The 13,185-nt window shown below is 52.8% G+C and overlaps 1 protein-coding gene across 6 annotated transcripts in view; it reads left to right on the top strand.

Moving 5' to 3' along the window:
• The window catches only part of PPP1R13B (protein phosphatase 1 regulatory subunit 13B), a 92,374-nt gene that overhangs the window by 74,732 nt on the left and 4,457 nt on the right, over nucleotides 1-13,185 (top strand). For 3 of the 6 annotated variants that reach the window (XM_078054275.1, XM_078054274.1, XM_036101634.2), the window contains exons 6-13: nucleotides 77-251; nucleotides 1,011-1,207; nucleotides 3,003-3,143; nucleotides 6,213-6,393; nucleotides 7,723-7,827; nucleotides 9,698-9,858; nucleotides 10,230-10,731; nucleotides 11,809-12,584. In XM_078054275.1, the coding sequence (XP_077910401.1) occupies nucleotides 77-251; nucleotides 1,011-1,207; nucleotides 3,003-3,143; nucleotides 6,213-6,393; nucleotides 7,723-7,827; nucleotides 9,698-9,858; nucleotides 10,230-10,731; nucleotides 11,809-12,584 (2,238 nt within the window). The remainder of the gene's footprint in view (nucleotides 1-76; nucleotides 252-1,010; nucleotides 1,208-3,002; nucleotides 3,144-6,212; nucleotides 6,394-7,722; nucleotides 7,828-9,697; nucleotides 9,859-10,229; nucleotides 10,732-11,808; nucleotides 12,585-13,185) is intronic. The other 3 variants (XM_078054273.1, XM_036101640.2, XM_036101642.2) reach the window with 3 other exon arrangements.

Here is a 13,185-nt window from a genome sequence, read left to right as displayed (position 1 = left end):
CACCCAAACCTTTTTCATGTGTGACCGTGATTATGTGCTTCAGTTCTCGCCGTTGCCTGTTTCCCTCTTTTGCTAGGAGCAGCGTTTACATTTCCTAAAGCAGCAGGAACGCCGCCAGCAGCAGTCTATTTCTGAGAATGAGAAGCTTCAGAAATTGAAAGAACGAGTCGAAGCCCAGGAAAATAAGCTGAAGAAAATTCGTGCCATGAGAGGACAAGTAGACTACAGCAAAATTATGAACGGCAATCTGTGTACGCTTGCGCGGCCGTGCTCAGCACCCACACTTGGGCATGGATAAAATGAAAGGGTCCAGCTCCGGACACTTTCACACAGACCCGTGTCAGATCTTGCTATAGGAAGTGCACTGAAGTTTTGCTCTGTTACCTGCATCTAAAAGGACAGGGTCAGTTAGGTTAAATGGTCTGGGAAGGTCCTTGGTTACATCTGTAATTTATTAGCTGCGCTCTGGACTGGGGCTGCAGGGCCACAAGACTGTGCTCATTATGAGGGTCTGTTTTAATTGAACAGCTTAAACTTCATCTGGGTAGTAAGATAAACCATACAAATGCTCACTTTTTATTTTTGTGTGTGTGGATTCTTTGTTTTATTATCAATTCAGTTAGAGCCTACTTTGTGTTCTGTTAACAAGCAAGACAGACTTGGATTCCTGCCCTTATAAAGCCTTTGCTCTGTGGGTGCCCCGAGATTCCTAAGTGGCCTGGCCAAGCTAGCCTTTGGACGGGTTGCCCTAACTAAACAATATTCAGTAGTTAGTGCACATAGAGTTTGCTGTGTGGGCCGTCACATCATGTGTTCCAGAGGCTTGTTGAAAAGTGTGTTGGATTATGCATATCACAGTTCTCCCCCCAAGGTCTGACACTAGATGACGTTAGAGCCGAGTTGAATGTATAGAAATGAAGACGAAATCACAAAGCCAAAATAACAAAATACCACGGAAAAAAGAGTATCAACTAAATGATGTTTTTTTCTTTATTGCTGGGAAATTATAGCTGCTGAAATAGAAAGGTTCAGCGCCATGTTCCAGGAAAAGAAGCAAGAAGTACAGACTGCGATTCTACGAGTTGATCAGCTCAGTCAGCAGCTGGAAGATTTAAAGAGAGGCAAGCTGAGCGGGCTGCAGTCGTACAGCGGCAAGCTGGCGGGGCCGGCAGCAGCAGAGCTGAGGAGACTGTGCCAGGAGCTTCAGGTGACTCGCTGGGTCCAGGGACCGTGACGTGGAACGTCTCTCAGGCTTTCTTCCCAGCGTGGGCGGAAGCCTCGGAAACTGGAAACAATGAATGGATCCTAGGGTAATAGTAGGCACAAACTACTCAGCCCAAAGAATTTTTAAAAACAGTTTTGAGATATAATTCGTATAGCATACAACTCATCCATATAACATGTACAATTAAGTGGTTTTTAGTATCTTCATAGAGTTGTGCATCCACCACCACGATTAACTTTAGAACATCTTCACCCCCAGAAGAAGCCACGTGCCTCTTTGCCATCACCCCCCACCCCCGCCCCTAAGCAACCATGAATCTACTTTCTGTCTCTCTGGATTTGCCTATTCTGGAAATTTCATATGAGCAAATCTTGCAATATGTCATTTTTTGTGACTGGCATCTTTCACCTAGCATGTTTTTGGTACAGAAATTCAGTACAGAATCTAATTGGCAATGTAATGAACTAGGAAAAAATTAAGCTTTAGATGATATTCAGGGTTTCTGTGTACACTGTTTTGATGAGCTAGATGCCTGTTGTTACATCCTCTGTCCCACTCCGCTGGGGCTGCTCTAACAGACCTCCACAGCCCGGGGGACTGAAGCACAGATGTTGTTTTCTCACAGCTCCAGGGGCTGGGAGTCCCAAGACTGGGTTCCTGGTGAGAGTCTGCTTTCTGGCTTCTTGCTGTGTCCCCACAGCTTGGTCTCTCTCCTTCTTCTTACAAGGGCACTAACCCCATCATGGGGGCCCTACCCTCAGTACCTCATCTCAGCCTAATCACCCCAAAGGCCCCACCTCCCGATACCAGCACCTTAAAGTTTAGGGCAACATACGGATTTTAGGGAAGACACAAACATTCAGTCCAGAACAGTCCTCAGGATTTCCATTTCTCAGAAGTTACCATTCAGCAGGTGATTTTTCAAGCCAGAAACAAGTTTTGCAGTTCTGTTAGCACTTGCCAGAAATATTTTTATATCATTTTATGAAATGAAAATAATTACAGAGAATAAAATTGCTTTTGTTGCTGTTAAGTTCTCTAACATAAATGCATAGAAATAACTTACGACTTCTTGTACGCTTTAAGCAGTTGTTAAAAGTGCAGAGTTTTTAAGGATATTTGGGTGATGAATGTGGTATATTTACCCATATATACCCATACCCAAGCTTCCTGACTGTAGTCTAGACCTCACAGTGCATGTTGCCTCCTGTCTGGTGCACGCGTGCAAGTGTGTGTTCCTAGCACACGTGTGCATCTGGGAGAGCCTGACAAGACTTAACCTCATGTGTACGGTGCACGCTGGCGCCTTCTGTGGGTCATTTTTTTAAGTGCTGGCTACAGCCCACTAGCATGATACCCGTACGTTCCAGCGGGCGAGCGAGGCCATCCTTCGTGAGTTCCGTACTGTCTCCACATAAGGTGCTCGTTCAGTGGACTGTGTGGGGCGGACACGTGTACTTGGGTCCCTAGAGGACGTGCTCCAGGCGGGTGTCTGTGACATGCCATTCCCAGGGCCCATAGTCGTGGTCTCTCACAGTCATCACTCGCACAGTCGCTCCAGATGCTCCGAAGAATGTGTGTGTTTGCAGATGTAGAAGAACTTTGTTCTGGCCTCATCCATGCTGTACCTGTAAACTATTCAGTGCGTGGGTGACAATGCATATATATAAACACGCATAAGTACTTGATACTACTTTTCTCTTTTTTTTACTTTCCCTGGAAATGAGCATTTGACTGTTTAATGCAAATCATAAAAGTTGTATTTTTTAATTTGCAGATTCGTAACCAGCTTAACCAGGAACAGACTTCAAAGCTCCAGCAGCAGAAGGAACTCTTGAATAAACGCAACATGGAGGTGGCCGTGATGGACAAGCGGATCAATGAGCTGCGTGAACGTCTCTATGGGAAGAAAATTCAGGCATGTGAGAAAGAAAATAGTTGTGTGAGATAAACTAAAAATGATTCAGCGTGCAATTGCACAGCTTCACTATAATGGCATTTTGCTCCCCCCATTTGCCACAGCTGATGAAACATACATTGGCCGTAAACCGTAAAAACCATAAAAAAAAATGACAGTAACAAAAAGCTCTCTTTCCAAAGCCACATTTGTTTCCTGGTGGATGGAATGCAAACCATCCCTGTCCACAGCCACAGCTGGTGTTCCCTGACCACCCCCCACCCCCCGTGCAGTTCTGTCCCCTCCCTGGGGAAGGCTCTGGCTCTGGCGTCGCAGCACCCGGCTTGGTCCCACTCTGCCCCTGTAAGCTGTGCCACGTGGGCACATTCCCTGACCTGTGTGCAGACGCATGTCCTTGCTGTCAATTGGTATGTCCGGTCTGCCCCAACAGTCATCATGTGGATTCTTAGGATAACCCATGTGGAAGGGCTTTGTAAACTTTCAAGCAAAGTGCCATGTAAAGGGTTAGTGCTTTTTTTTTTCTTTTTTTAATTTCAGTTAATTAACATATAGTGTATTATTTGTTTCGGGGTATAGGTCTGTGATTCATCAGTCTTATATAATACCTAGTGCTCATTACAACACGTACTCTCCCCGATGTCCATCACCCAATTACCTCATCCCTCCGTCCCCCTCCCCTCCAGCAACCCTCAGTTTGTTAAGCAAAATAAGTCAATCAGAGAAAGACAGTTATCCTAAGATCTCACTGATATGGGGAATATAAGAAACAAGACAGAGGATCATAGAGGAAGAGAAGAAGAAAATGAAACAAGACAAAACCAGAGAGGGAGACAAACCATGAGACACTCTTAATCAGCAGAAATAAACTGAGGGTTAGTGCTTTTTAAAAACCTTTATTTGGTATTTTGACTTTCAAAGGTAATAAATACTCTGAAAAATTAAAACAGTACAGAAATACTTGAAGGAAAGTGTGAAAGTCCCTTCCACCCTGTTCTCATTCTCCAAGGATGATAATTTTAATGATTCCAGTCTTTTGCTTAATACAGACAACAAAGTATTTAATTTTTCATTGAAAATGGAATTGTAAGAATGGTATCATTCGCACTGTTCTCCTCATCTTTTGTTTTAACTGCAACATGGGTATCTTCCCGGGTCATTACCTCCCTCCTTTTGAAGCTTCCAGGGCCTGTGGCCCCTTTCCCCAACCCCCTTGCCAGGCCGGGTGCCCCCAAGTCCTGCCATTGCTCTTGGCACTTCAGTGAGCACAAGCATCCCGAGAGCCTGTGGGAGAAGGGACCCCTGTGCACCGAGTCTGGCTGGATGTGGCACCTGGCCTGCCTTCCACGGGGGGCGTCAGGGTTTGAAGGAAGCAGGGCCTGCATGCGGAGCTGGAGTGAGAAGAGCGGGCCGTCAGCTCGCCTGGACGCTGCTCCCCAAGTGCCCTCATCCACTCTCCGTAATTAGTGCTTTCCCAGTGTGACAAGTGGCCTCTTGTCAGCTGCTGCCGTACTGAAGGCAGCCCTCGGGAGGCGAGTGTGGGCGTCTGGGGCTTGGCTGGGGCGGGGGGCGGTCAGGCGGCGCCTGCCCCTTGTTGGAGTGTCCTCGGTGGTGGCAGGTGACAGCTCTTATTTACAAATCGGTCTCTTCTTGTCGTTCTTAACCAGAGGGTCAGTGGCTAATCTGGATAACTCTGTGTTTTCAAATAATCGTTTTCCTTTCTTCTGTCAATGAGCAACACGGGGACCGTGGGAGAGGAAGTGTACGTGCTGTCCACACTTGCTCACCCAGCACTCTCTAGCTGTGCTCCGTCGGTCGGGCTCTCTGGGGAAAATAGAATGAGGGCGTATGTGGAGAGTGATTGACCGACGCATAGATTGGCTTGAAGTGACGGGCATGATTGTGGAGGCTGCACACCTGAAATCTGCAGCCTGGACACACGGGGGACTGTGGATGCCACTGCTCCCGTCGGCAGGTCGTCTGCAGGCCCACCTCCCTCTTTGTCCAGGCACCTCAGTCTTTGTCTCTCAAGTCCTTCCACCGATGGCAGGCAGCCTGCCTGCATTATGGAGGGCGGTCTGCTTCATTCAGAGTCTGTTGATTTAAATGTCAGTCTCATCTAAAACATACCTTCATGGCAGCCTCCAGACACGTTTGACCAAATATCTGGGTACCATGGCCTCACCAAGTTGACACACAAAATTAAGCATCACAGATAGCTAGGTAGATGTTACTTCTTGCCTTCCACCTGGTACTTCAGGTGATCTTGAAGAAATTGGTGCCTCTGCATAGATGTGTCTCCACCTAAAGGTCCTAGGCACCTGTGGGCAGTTGGGAAAGTCCTGGGCCCTGTCCCCAAAATGATACACGCTCATGTATGCAGAATTCTGCAAACAATTCTAAGAGGTTATGGATCTCTCACAGCCTGTCTCAGGGCCCCTAAGGCGTCAGTGATTCTCCAGTTAGATCCCTGTTGTGGACCCTCGTGCTGGGCAGCATCAGGTGATCACTGTCGTTGGCTGTAGCGTGGTGTCCTTGCTGAGAACAGCAGAGCTGTCCTCAGGGCTGACCAGGGCCGGCATGGCTTGTTCAGTCCTTACAAGAAGCCGTATCATGATTTCCAGACACGGGCACAGAGGTTTAGAGTGACTAAGTCACTTGCACTTGCCCAGGGCAGCACGGTGAGTAAGTGTTGCAAAGCAGGATTTGAAGCCAGGCTCAGAGCCCAGGCTTTGACCAACGCCTCTGCCCACCTAGGAGAGGGAGGGCATCCCCTAGGGAAGAGGGCTCCGTGGAGGTGTCCTGGGAAGCTGTTCAGTTCTGCCGTCAGCTCCTGTCTCTCCTCGCTCACAGATGGGTAGGAGATGTCAAAGAGAGAATCACTCATACGGGGCTGTGGGTTGTGGCCTTTCTTTCAATGCTTGCCCTTTCTAGATACTGATTTTTCAGGATGATGGAGCTTCTTAAGGGCACATGATCTAGTGAGTGGTTCACATGAGAGCAGACTGTCACACTAGGCTTGTGATTTCTTTTCATTTAGAACCTTAACTCTCATTTCTTCCCGTTCTATAGCTGAGCCGTGTGAATGGCACGTCGTCCCCGCAGTCGCCGCTGAGCACCCCTGGCAGGGTTGCTGCGGTGGGGCCTTACATCCAGGTGCCCAGCGCCGGCAGCTACTCTGTCCCAGGGGACCCAATAAAGCCCCAGTCTCTTACTATTGCCTCGAGTGCTGCCCATGGAAGATCCAAATCTGGTGAGTGGCCCGGGTCCTCGTCTTGGGGGAGAGCCATGGAGGTCAGCAGCCTCGGAGGAGTCCCCCACAGCACCCCAGGCTCTGCCCACCCTCTGTCTCCCCCGAGGCCCTTTGTCTTCTGGCCAGTTTGGGACATGTGTGCCACCGCAGTAATAATATGACCCTAAATTGAGGACAGATTCTCTTTATTGAGCTGAACGTCTTTACTGTGTGGCTTTTCAAAACACGAATTACTTAAGGCCAGATCCTCTCGTGCCACGGGTTTTGTTTCCCTGTGAGGGCACTCGAGCCTGCTGCCCCCCAGACAGAGGGGCGGCCTGTCCGGAAACAGTGCACGAGGGCCGGTCTTCCCTTTCCCCACCCGGCTGGTCGTAATCGATGCACAGGTCGATAGAGCGTGGCGGTGGCCCTCAGCCGCGCCAAACCGTGTGGTGTGACGAGCACCGGGCTGGCGTGTCGCTCTCCTGATGGGATGCTTGCCGACCAAGGGCAGGTCAGGCTCTCCAGCGAGAGTCTGCTCTCCTTTGTCAGAAGAAGGCGGCTGTTTTCTAAACACTGAGAAGGCAGCGCTTCTCTGCCGTAAGACTTCCTTGCTGCTGGGCTGCCGCATTTCCCCACAGCACACGGAATCGCGGAGCGCGGTACCGACAGGACGGCATCCCTTCCCTTAGGACACTGAACTGGGCAGTGCTGAGGGCTGATGTCAGGACTGGTGATAGATCTGTGCAGGCTTCTGTTTGCTCGTGGGCTCTTGCCCAGCACCTGGTCTGAGCAGCAGCAGGTCTGCCACGCCTGCTGGGGGGTGCGGGGTTGGTTCTGACCCAGGCAGGATAGGCCACACCCCTGGGCTCCGCTCCTTCCACGGCCATGTCGCGGCAGCCACCCGGAGCGTGTGCTTGGTGCGAATCTCCAAGGGCAGCTTTCTTAGGGAAGCTGTTATTTATAGCTTGAACCACCCTACAGTGGGAGTAGATACTTGTCTGTTTCCAGTGGCAGGTAATTAGCACAGCCAGTCCTTCTCTGCTGACTTCACTTCAAACACTTCCTGGGCCAAGGACATCTCCCCTCTTCTCTGTGGGTGTGTGCTGGGCCACCTCACAGGGGTCGCTGGGAGAAGACACCCTTACAGGACCCGGAGAATGTGTCCCGCAGAAGTTCAGCTGCAGCCTAGGTCTTTCCACCACCATGCAAGGTGACTGGACACAAGCAAGCTGTGCCCCCCACACTGGGGGCAGAATCTTGGCCCCGGTGTGGAGCTGGGAGGAGAAATCTCCCCGTGGGAACTCTGACTTACACTGTCGACTGTCCTTCTGGTTCCGTGTCACACAGATGGCCGTGGGAAGCCCAAAGTGACCAGCTTGTGGACAGTGTCAGACCTTGACGTCGGGCCTGACTGCAGCTCCTCAGGGCGCTCTGCAAACCCGTTTGCAAACCGTATGTTGGCTGGCAGGCCCGGTGGGGCGCTCTGGCCCTCTCTGATACTGCTAACCCAGCAATCATTTGTTTTCCAAACTGACAAAGGTCTGCTCATCCCATCTAGGCTTGAAAAAAATGCCACACTTCCTTCAACAGACAGGTGTGAAGTTTGGGCTGGGCCACACACACCAGCTCCTCCTCAGGAAGGGTTTGACAGATGCCGGCACAGCAAGGGGTTTTTGGTTTCGTTTTTGAGAAATTAAGATGATTTTCTGAGTTCATTAAAGACTTTAGATTTAGCTCCTATACAAGAACCTCCCATCCTACTTGAAGATTACTGTCCCTTTATAATTCTTTATAATGAAAATAAATGATCTTCATTCTGCACCCCCTGCCTCATCCTGAAGAAGGAAATTCCCAGTTCCATCTTCAGTCCCATTGTGGCTGATTTCCATAAAACCTCCCATCGCTGTGGATTTCAGAAGCAGCTGGCTGACCACACTCCCTGAGACCCCTGGGGCCGGCCCCTCCCTCCCTCCCGAGTCTGCCGGGGCGCTGTTTGTTTCCCCATCAGCCCATTGTGGCCATCGCCGTGTATCCTTGGTGACCTTGTGTGTGCTTCTGGCCCACACATACCCCCACACCTAAGATACAACCAAGGGGACGTGAAGGCACATGCCTGGAAGAGGCTGACCGGTCACGCAGAGCAAGGTGGTGGTTTGGACTGGGGCCTTGGAATGCCTCACCAGCGTCCTTGCAGCCTGGCTGGAACCGTCCTGGACCCTGCAGCCTGGAGCCGCAGGAGGCTGCCCCTGACAGGGCCCCACGGGGCCCTGAGGCTCTGCCCCCCTCACTGCACGACAGGCACCTTCTGCGCTTGTGCTCAGAGCACATGTGAGCGTTTACTCCCCGTCTCACGGGTCACAGCTCTTTTCGCAAGCACTGTTGTCCTGAGGAAGAGTGATTTCCCTGCTGCTTCTCAGTTCTCCCCACCTGCTCGTGCTGGCTGGTGGAGTGAGGAAAGGGAGGTGCTGTTCCCGTCAGAAGGGCCCCAAACAGTCCCTTCTGATTTCTGTTCCGTTCATGTGGCTGATAGGGGGGTCTGCCCCACTTGGGTCCAGTCCCTCACCGGTGTCTGTGGTCGGGAGGAGCAGGAGCCTGAGTCAGAGGCTATAACCCGACCCCTGCAGATGCTGTAACTTATTTATGTCACTGTGACTGCTAGGAGGGATTGCTTCTGCACCCTTTCTCAGTTTGGAAAATGCATTGTTTAAAAAAAAAAAAAATCTTTTCAGTGGCTTTCCTAAAAACATGGGTTCGACTAGCTTTCTAATCACTGCAACAAGAGTAATAGCTTGCTACTCCGATCAGTGGGAACTTGTGCCGGCCTCTTGTGATCTGGAATTATTCTAACAGATGAAAGTCAAATTTTTCTTTTACTGTGCAAGTAGTACAAGTCAAACCTGTTATGAAGTCAAAAGACAGATTTTTTTAATTGCTCTATGTAATTGGTGTTATGTTTGAAAAGTTAAGTGCCGATGCTTATTTTACTTATTGGTGTTGATGTAGTGGATTTGACCTGTATTTAGATGGGGGCTTGGGAAGGTTTCCATGGTCCCCTGGCCCCTCGCCTGGGTCGCAGCAGCCCCGTGCGCGGTCATCGAGTCTCCGTACACGTGAGAGCGATGCCTTGCCAGTGCACGCCACCCTCGGGCTTGCCGGGTGCTGGCCTGTGTGTGGGGAGGGGGTGGTCGGCCGCCTGGTTCGTGGAGCCCCCAGCTGATGTGATCTCCCAGAAGGTGATCTTTGCTTCTCACAAGGGGTTATTCTTAGGTTGGTTCCACTAATTTCAGGAAACATTCTACTCAAATTCTGTGTTCTTTTCAAGCCAATGATGGAAACTGGCCGACATTGAAACAAAATTCCAACTCTTCAGTGAAGCCCACTGGTGTGGACTGGAAGGACTCAAGCATGGAGGGTCCTCTCAAGCAGGGGACCGTCTCCAGCCAGCCAACACCCTTGTCAACTTTAGGAGCCACGGAGAAGCTGGTAGGCCATTTGTCTTTATCACAAAACACCAACAGGATCCTCTCTGTGTCACTGTTGAGCCTTCATTTTCATGTAAGGGGTGAGAGGTTTCATGAGGCAAATTCATCCTGTGAGTGTCTAAGTATGACCAGGTCTGAAGACGTTCATGGACCCCGAGCCCCTGAGCAGCACGCCGGTGTAAATGTGTCAGAGTTGATCTGCTGCCGGTGGGCAACGGGCCTGCCACCTTTGATTCCCACAGCGTGTCCTGTGCCTGGCCACGTGCTGATTGGAAGGATTACAAGTCCTACTTTGTATTCTCTTGTGACTATGAATAGAAATATGCTTAACTTTTCAAAGGGTGACTTTTTCTTCTTAACATCTAAATTTAGGGCGTGGAGATGGGTAAAGTGCCACCCCCCATCCCTGGTGTCGGCAAGCAGCTGCCTCCGAGCTACGGCACGTACCCAAGTCCTGCACCCGTGGGCCCGGGCTCCACAAACTCCCTGGAGAGGAGGAAGGAAGGCAGCTTGCCCAGGCCCAGCGCCGGCCTGCCCAGTCGGCAGAAACCCACCCCACTGCCCCCCGCGGCCAGCAGCCACCCACCAGGTTCCTCACAGCAGATTCAGCAGAGGATTTCTGTGCCTCCAAGTCCCACGTACCCACCAGCGGGGCCCCCTGCATTCCCAGCTGGGGATAGCAAACCCGAACTCCCGCTGACTGTGGCCATTAGGCCCTTTCTGGCTGATAAAGGGTCAAGGCCACAGTCCCCCAGGAAAGGACCCCAGACAGTGAATTCAAGTTCCATATACTCCATGTACCTCCAGCAAGCCGCACCTCCTAAGAATTACCAGCCAGCAGTGCACAGCACCTTAAATAAGTCTGTTAAAGCAGGTATGGTGGGTTCGTACTCTTGTCTTGGGGCTAACAAATTATACTTTTACTTAAAATGCCAATCTGTAGCCTTATGTGTGGACCACGCACTATTTAGGATTAAAACTTTGATTCTTACGTACAGTGTGGCCTTAGATGTCCACGTGGGATTGGGGTAAAAGGTGACATGCATGGAGCGGTTTTGCAGCAGCCTCACATAGGAAGCTCTCCCTTCCTGTCTAAGCACCTGCCTCCCTGTGGTACTTGGGAAGCCCAGCTCCCAGAATTTCCTTTTTCTCCTGCTTTGTGGAAACGTATGCAGAAGCTTTCCAAGGGCAGGGCTCTGCCCCGGATGTGGTCCTCCTGGCCACCTGGCGGAGGCTGAGCCAAGCCCCTGGACGGGAGGCAAGGGTGTGTCTGGTGCTGGGGTAGCCCACCCCGTGCCCGCAGGGGAGAAGAGCCCTGGTGTGGTGAGGGGCAATGAGCCCTAGGAGCCGACATGTCCTGGGGATGCAGGTGAGAGAACAGAGCTTGGTCTCATACATCCCGGGGCAGATAGTGACTGTGACCTGCACAGCAGGGTCCTGTGGGTCAGAGCTGGGCTAGGGCCTCCTCACACATTCTTGGGTGTGCGCCGCAGCTTCCAGACTCCTGGGAGTGCCCAGCCACCCTGAGCCCCAGCGGAAGCTCCCTGCTCACCCTGTGGCAGGGCTCTGGCCCCGTTCTCGACAGCTCCTGGGCCGGCGGGCAGAACCTTCCTGTCTGAGGCAGCCTATGTTCCACAGCGCGAGACTGAGCCTGAGGGTCAGATGCTATTTAGAGATGGTGTCTTCCTCCTTGGCCAGAAAACAAGGAGGGTTTGTTTGGGGTGGGGAGGTCGGGTCTGTAACCACTTTTTTTTTTCATTTGAAAAAGCCCAGACTCTGGAAGTCCAAATGTAAAAACCGGTGAGAGAGACACTCTGTCTTCCAAAGGGAGTCAGCAGGGAGGGGGGGGGGTCTTTTATCAGAGGGTTCCTGGGGGATTGAAGAGTCGGCCTCAGCCACAGCCATGCAATGACAGGACTCCGTTGCCCCCCATCCTCTGTGTCTCCTCCAGTGTACGGCAAACCCGTGTTGCCCTCCGGCTCAACGTCCCCGTCGCCGCTGCCGTTTCTTCACGGGGCACTGGCCCCAAGCACGTCGCAGCCCCAGCCACCTTCAGAAAGCACCGAGAAAGAGCCCGAGCAGGACAGCCCAGCCGCCCCCGGAGACGGCGGCACCGGCTCGGGCACCGTGGAGAGCCTGCCGCGGCCGCTCAGCCCCACCAAGCTCACACCCATCGTGCACTCGCCGCTGCGCTACCAGAGTGACGCCGACCTAGAGGCCCTGCGCCGGAAGCTGGCCAACGCGCCGCGGCCCCTGAAGAAGCGCAGCTCCATCACGGAGCCCGAGGGCCCCGGTGGGCCCAACATCCAGAAGCTGCTGTACCAGCGCTTTAACACCCTGGCGGGGGGCATGGAGGGCACCCCTTTCTACCAGCCCAGCCCCTCACAGGACTTCATGGGCACGCTGGCCGACGTGGACAATGGAAACACGACCAACGGGAACCTGGGAGAGGCCAGCCCTGCCCAGCCCACAGCCCCGCTCCCCGCTGAGCCTGCCCCGTCTTCGGACGCCAATGACAACGAGCTCCCTTCCCCTGAACCGGAGGGCCTCATCTGTCCCCAGAGCACCCACCAAACGGCTGAGCCTGCCGAGGATGACAACAACAACGTGGCCACAGCCCCATCCACAGAGCAGGTCCCCAGCCCTGGGGCCGAGGCCCCCTCACCAGGGGAAGACCAAGCCCCCCCAGCACTGCCCCCCGCTGTGCCCCCACCAGGAGCCTCTACGGTGGGTGTCGTCCTAGACCAGGGCCACGGCTTCCTAGTCAGCCAGCCAGTGTTTGTAGAGCACCTGCCTGTGTCAGCCACAGTGCTGGGAGCGGTGGGGCTTGCCTGGCCCTCGTCCCTGCCGCCCTGAGGCCGAGGGGAGGAGAGTATGGCAGTACACAGATGGGGCTCTAGAGAAGTGCCTGGGGCCGCGGAGCTTTCACCGAGGACCCAGTCAGATTCCCCCAGGAAGGGAAGCTGCGCTGGAATTTGAAGGGCAGGCCACGAGAGGAACCTTCTAGACAGGCCCCTCTGGTGGGAGGTCAGTGTTGGAGCAGAGGGGGAAGTGGGAGTCTGCTGTAGTTGGTAGGAATGAGTTGCTGACTCCCGAGCTTGGCTGTCACCCACTTCCCTCCCCACCACGGGTGCTCTGACGAGCCAGGGCCCAGCCCCTGAGCCGCTCTCCCCCAGGGCACGCTGGCGGGGCCCTGCGAGTGGACATTCCTCTTGATGCCAGGGCTGCTCAGCATGGCTGGGTGCACGCATTAGCTCCAGCTTCCGTCCCTGTCCCTCCTTCCCACAAGGGCTGGGTGCGTTGGCACATGACCTTTAAATCAAAAGTG

This window comes from Halichoerus grypus, chromosome 8 (genome assembly GCF_964656455.1).
Source record: "Halichoerus grypus chromosome 8, mHalGry1.hap1.1, whole genome shotgun sequence".
NCBI classification, from domain to species: Eukaryota; Metazoa; Chordata; class Mammalia; order Carnivora; family Phocidae; genus Halichoerus; species Halichoerus grypus.
Note: the sequence above shows the minus strand (reverse complement) of the source record. Positions and strands in the feature narration are given on the sequence as shown.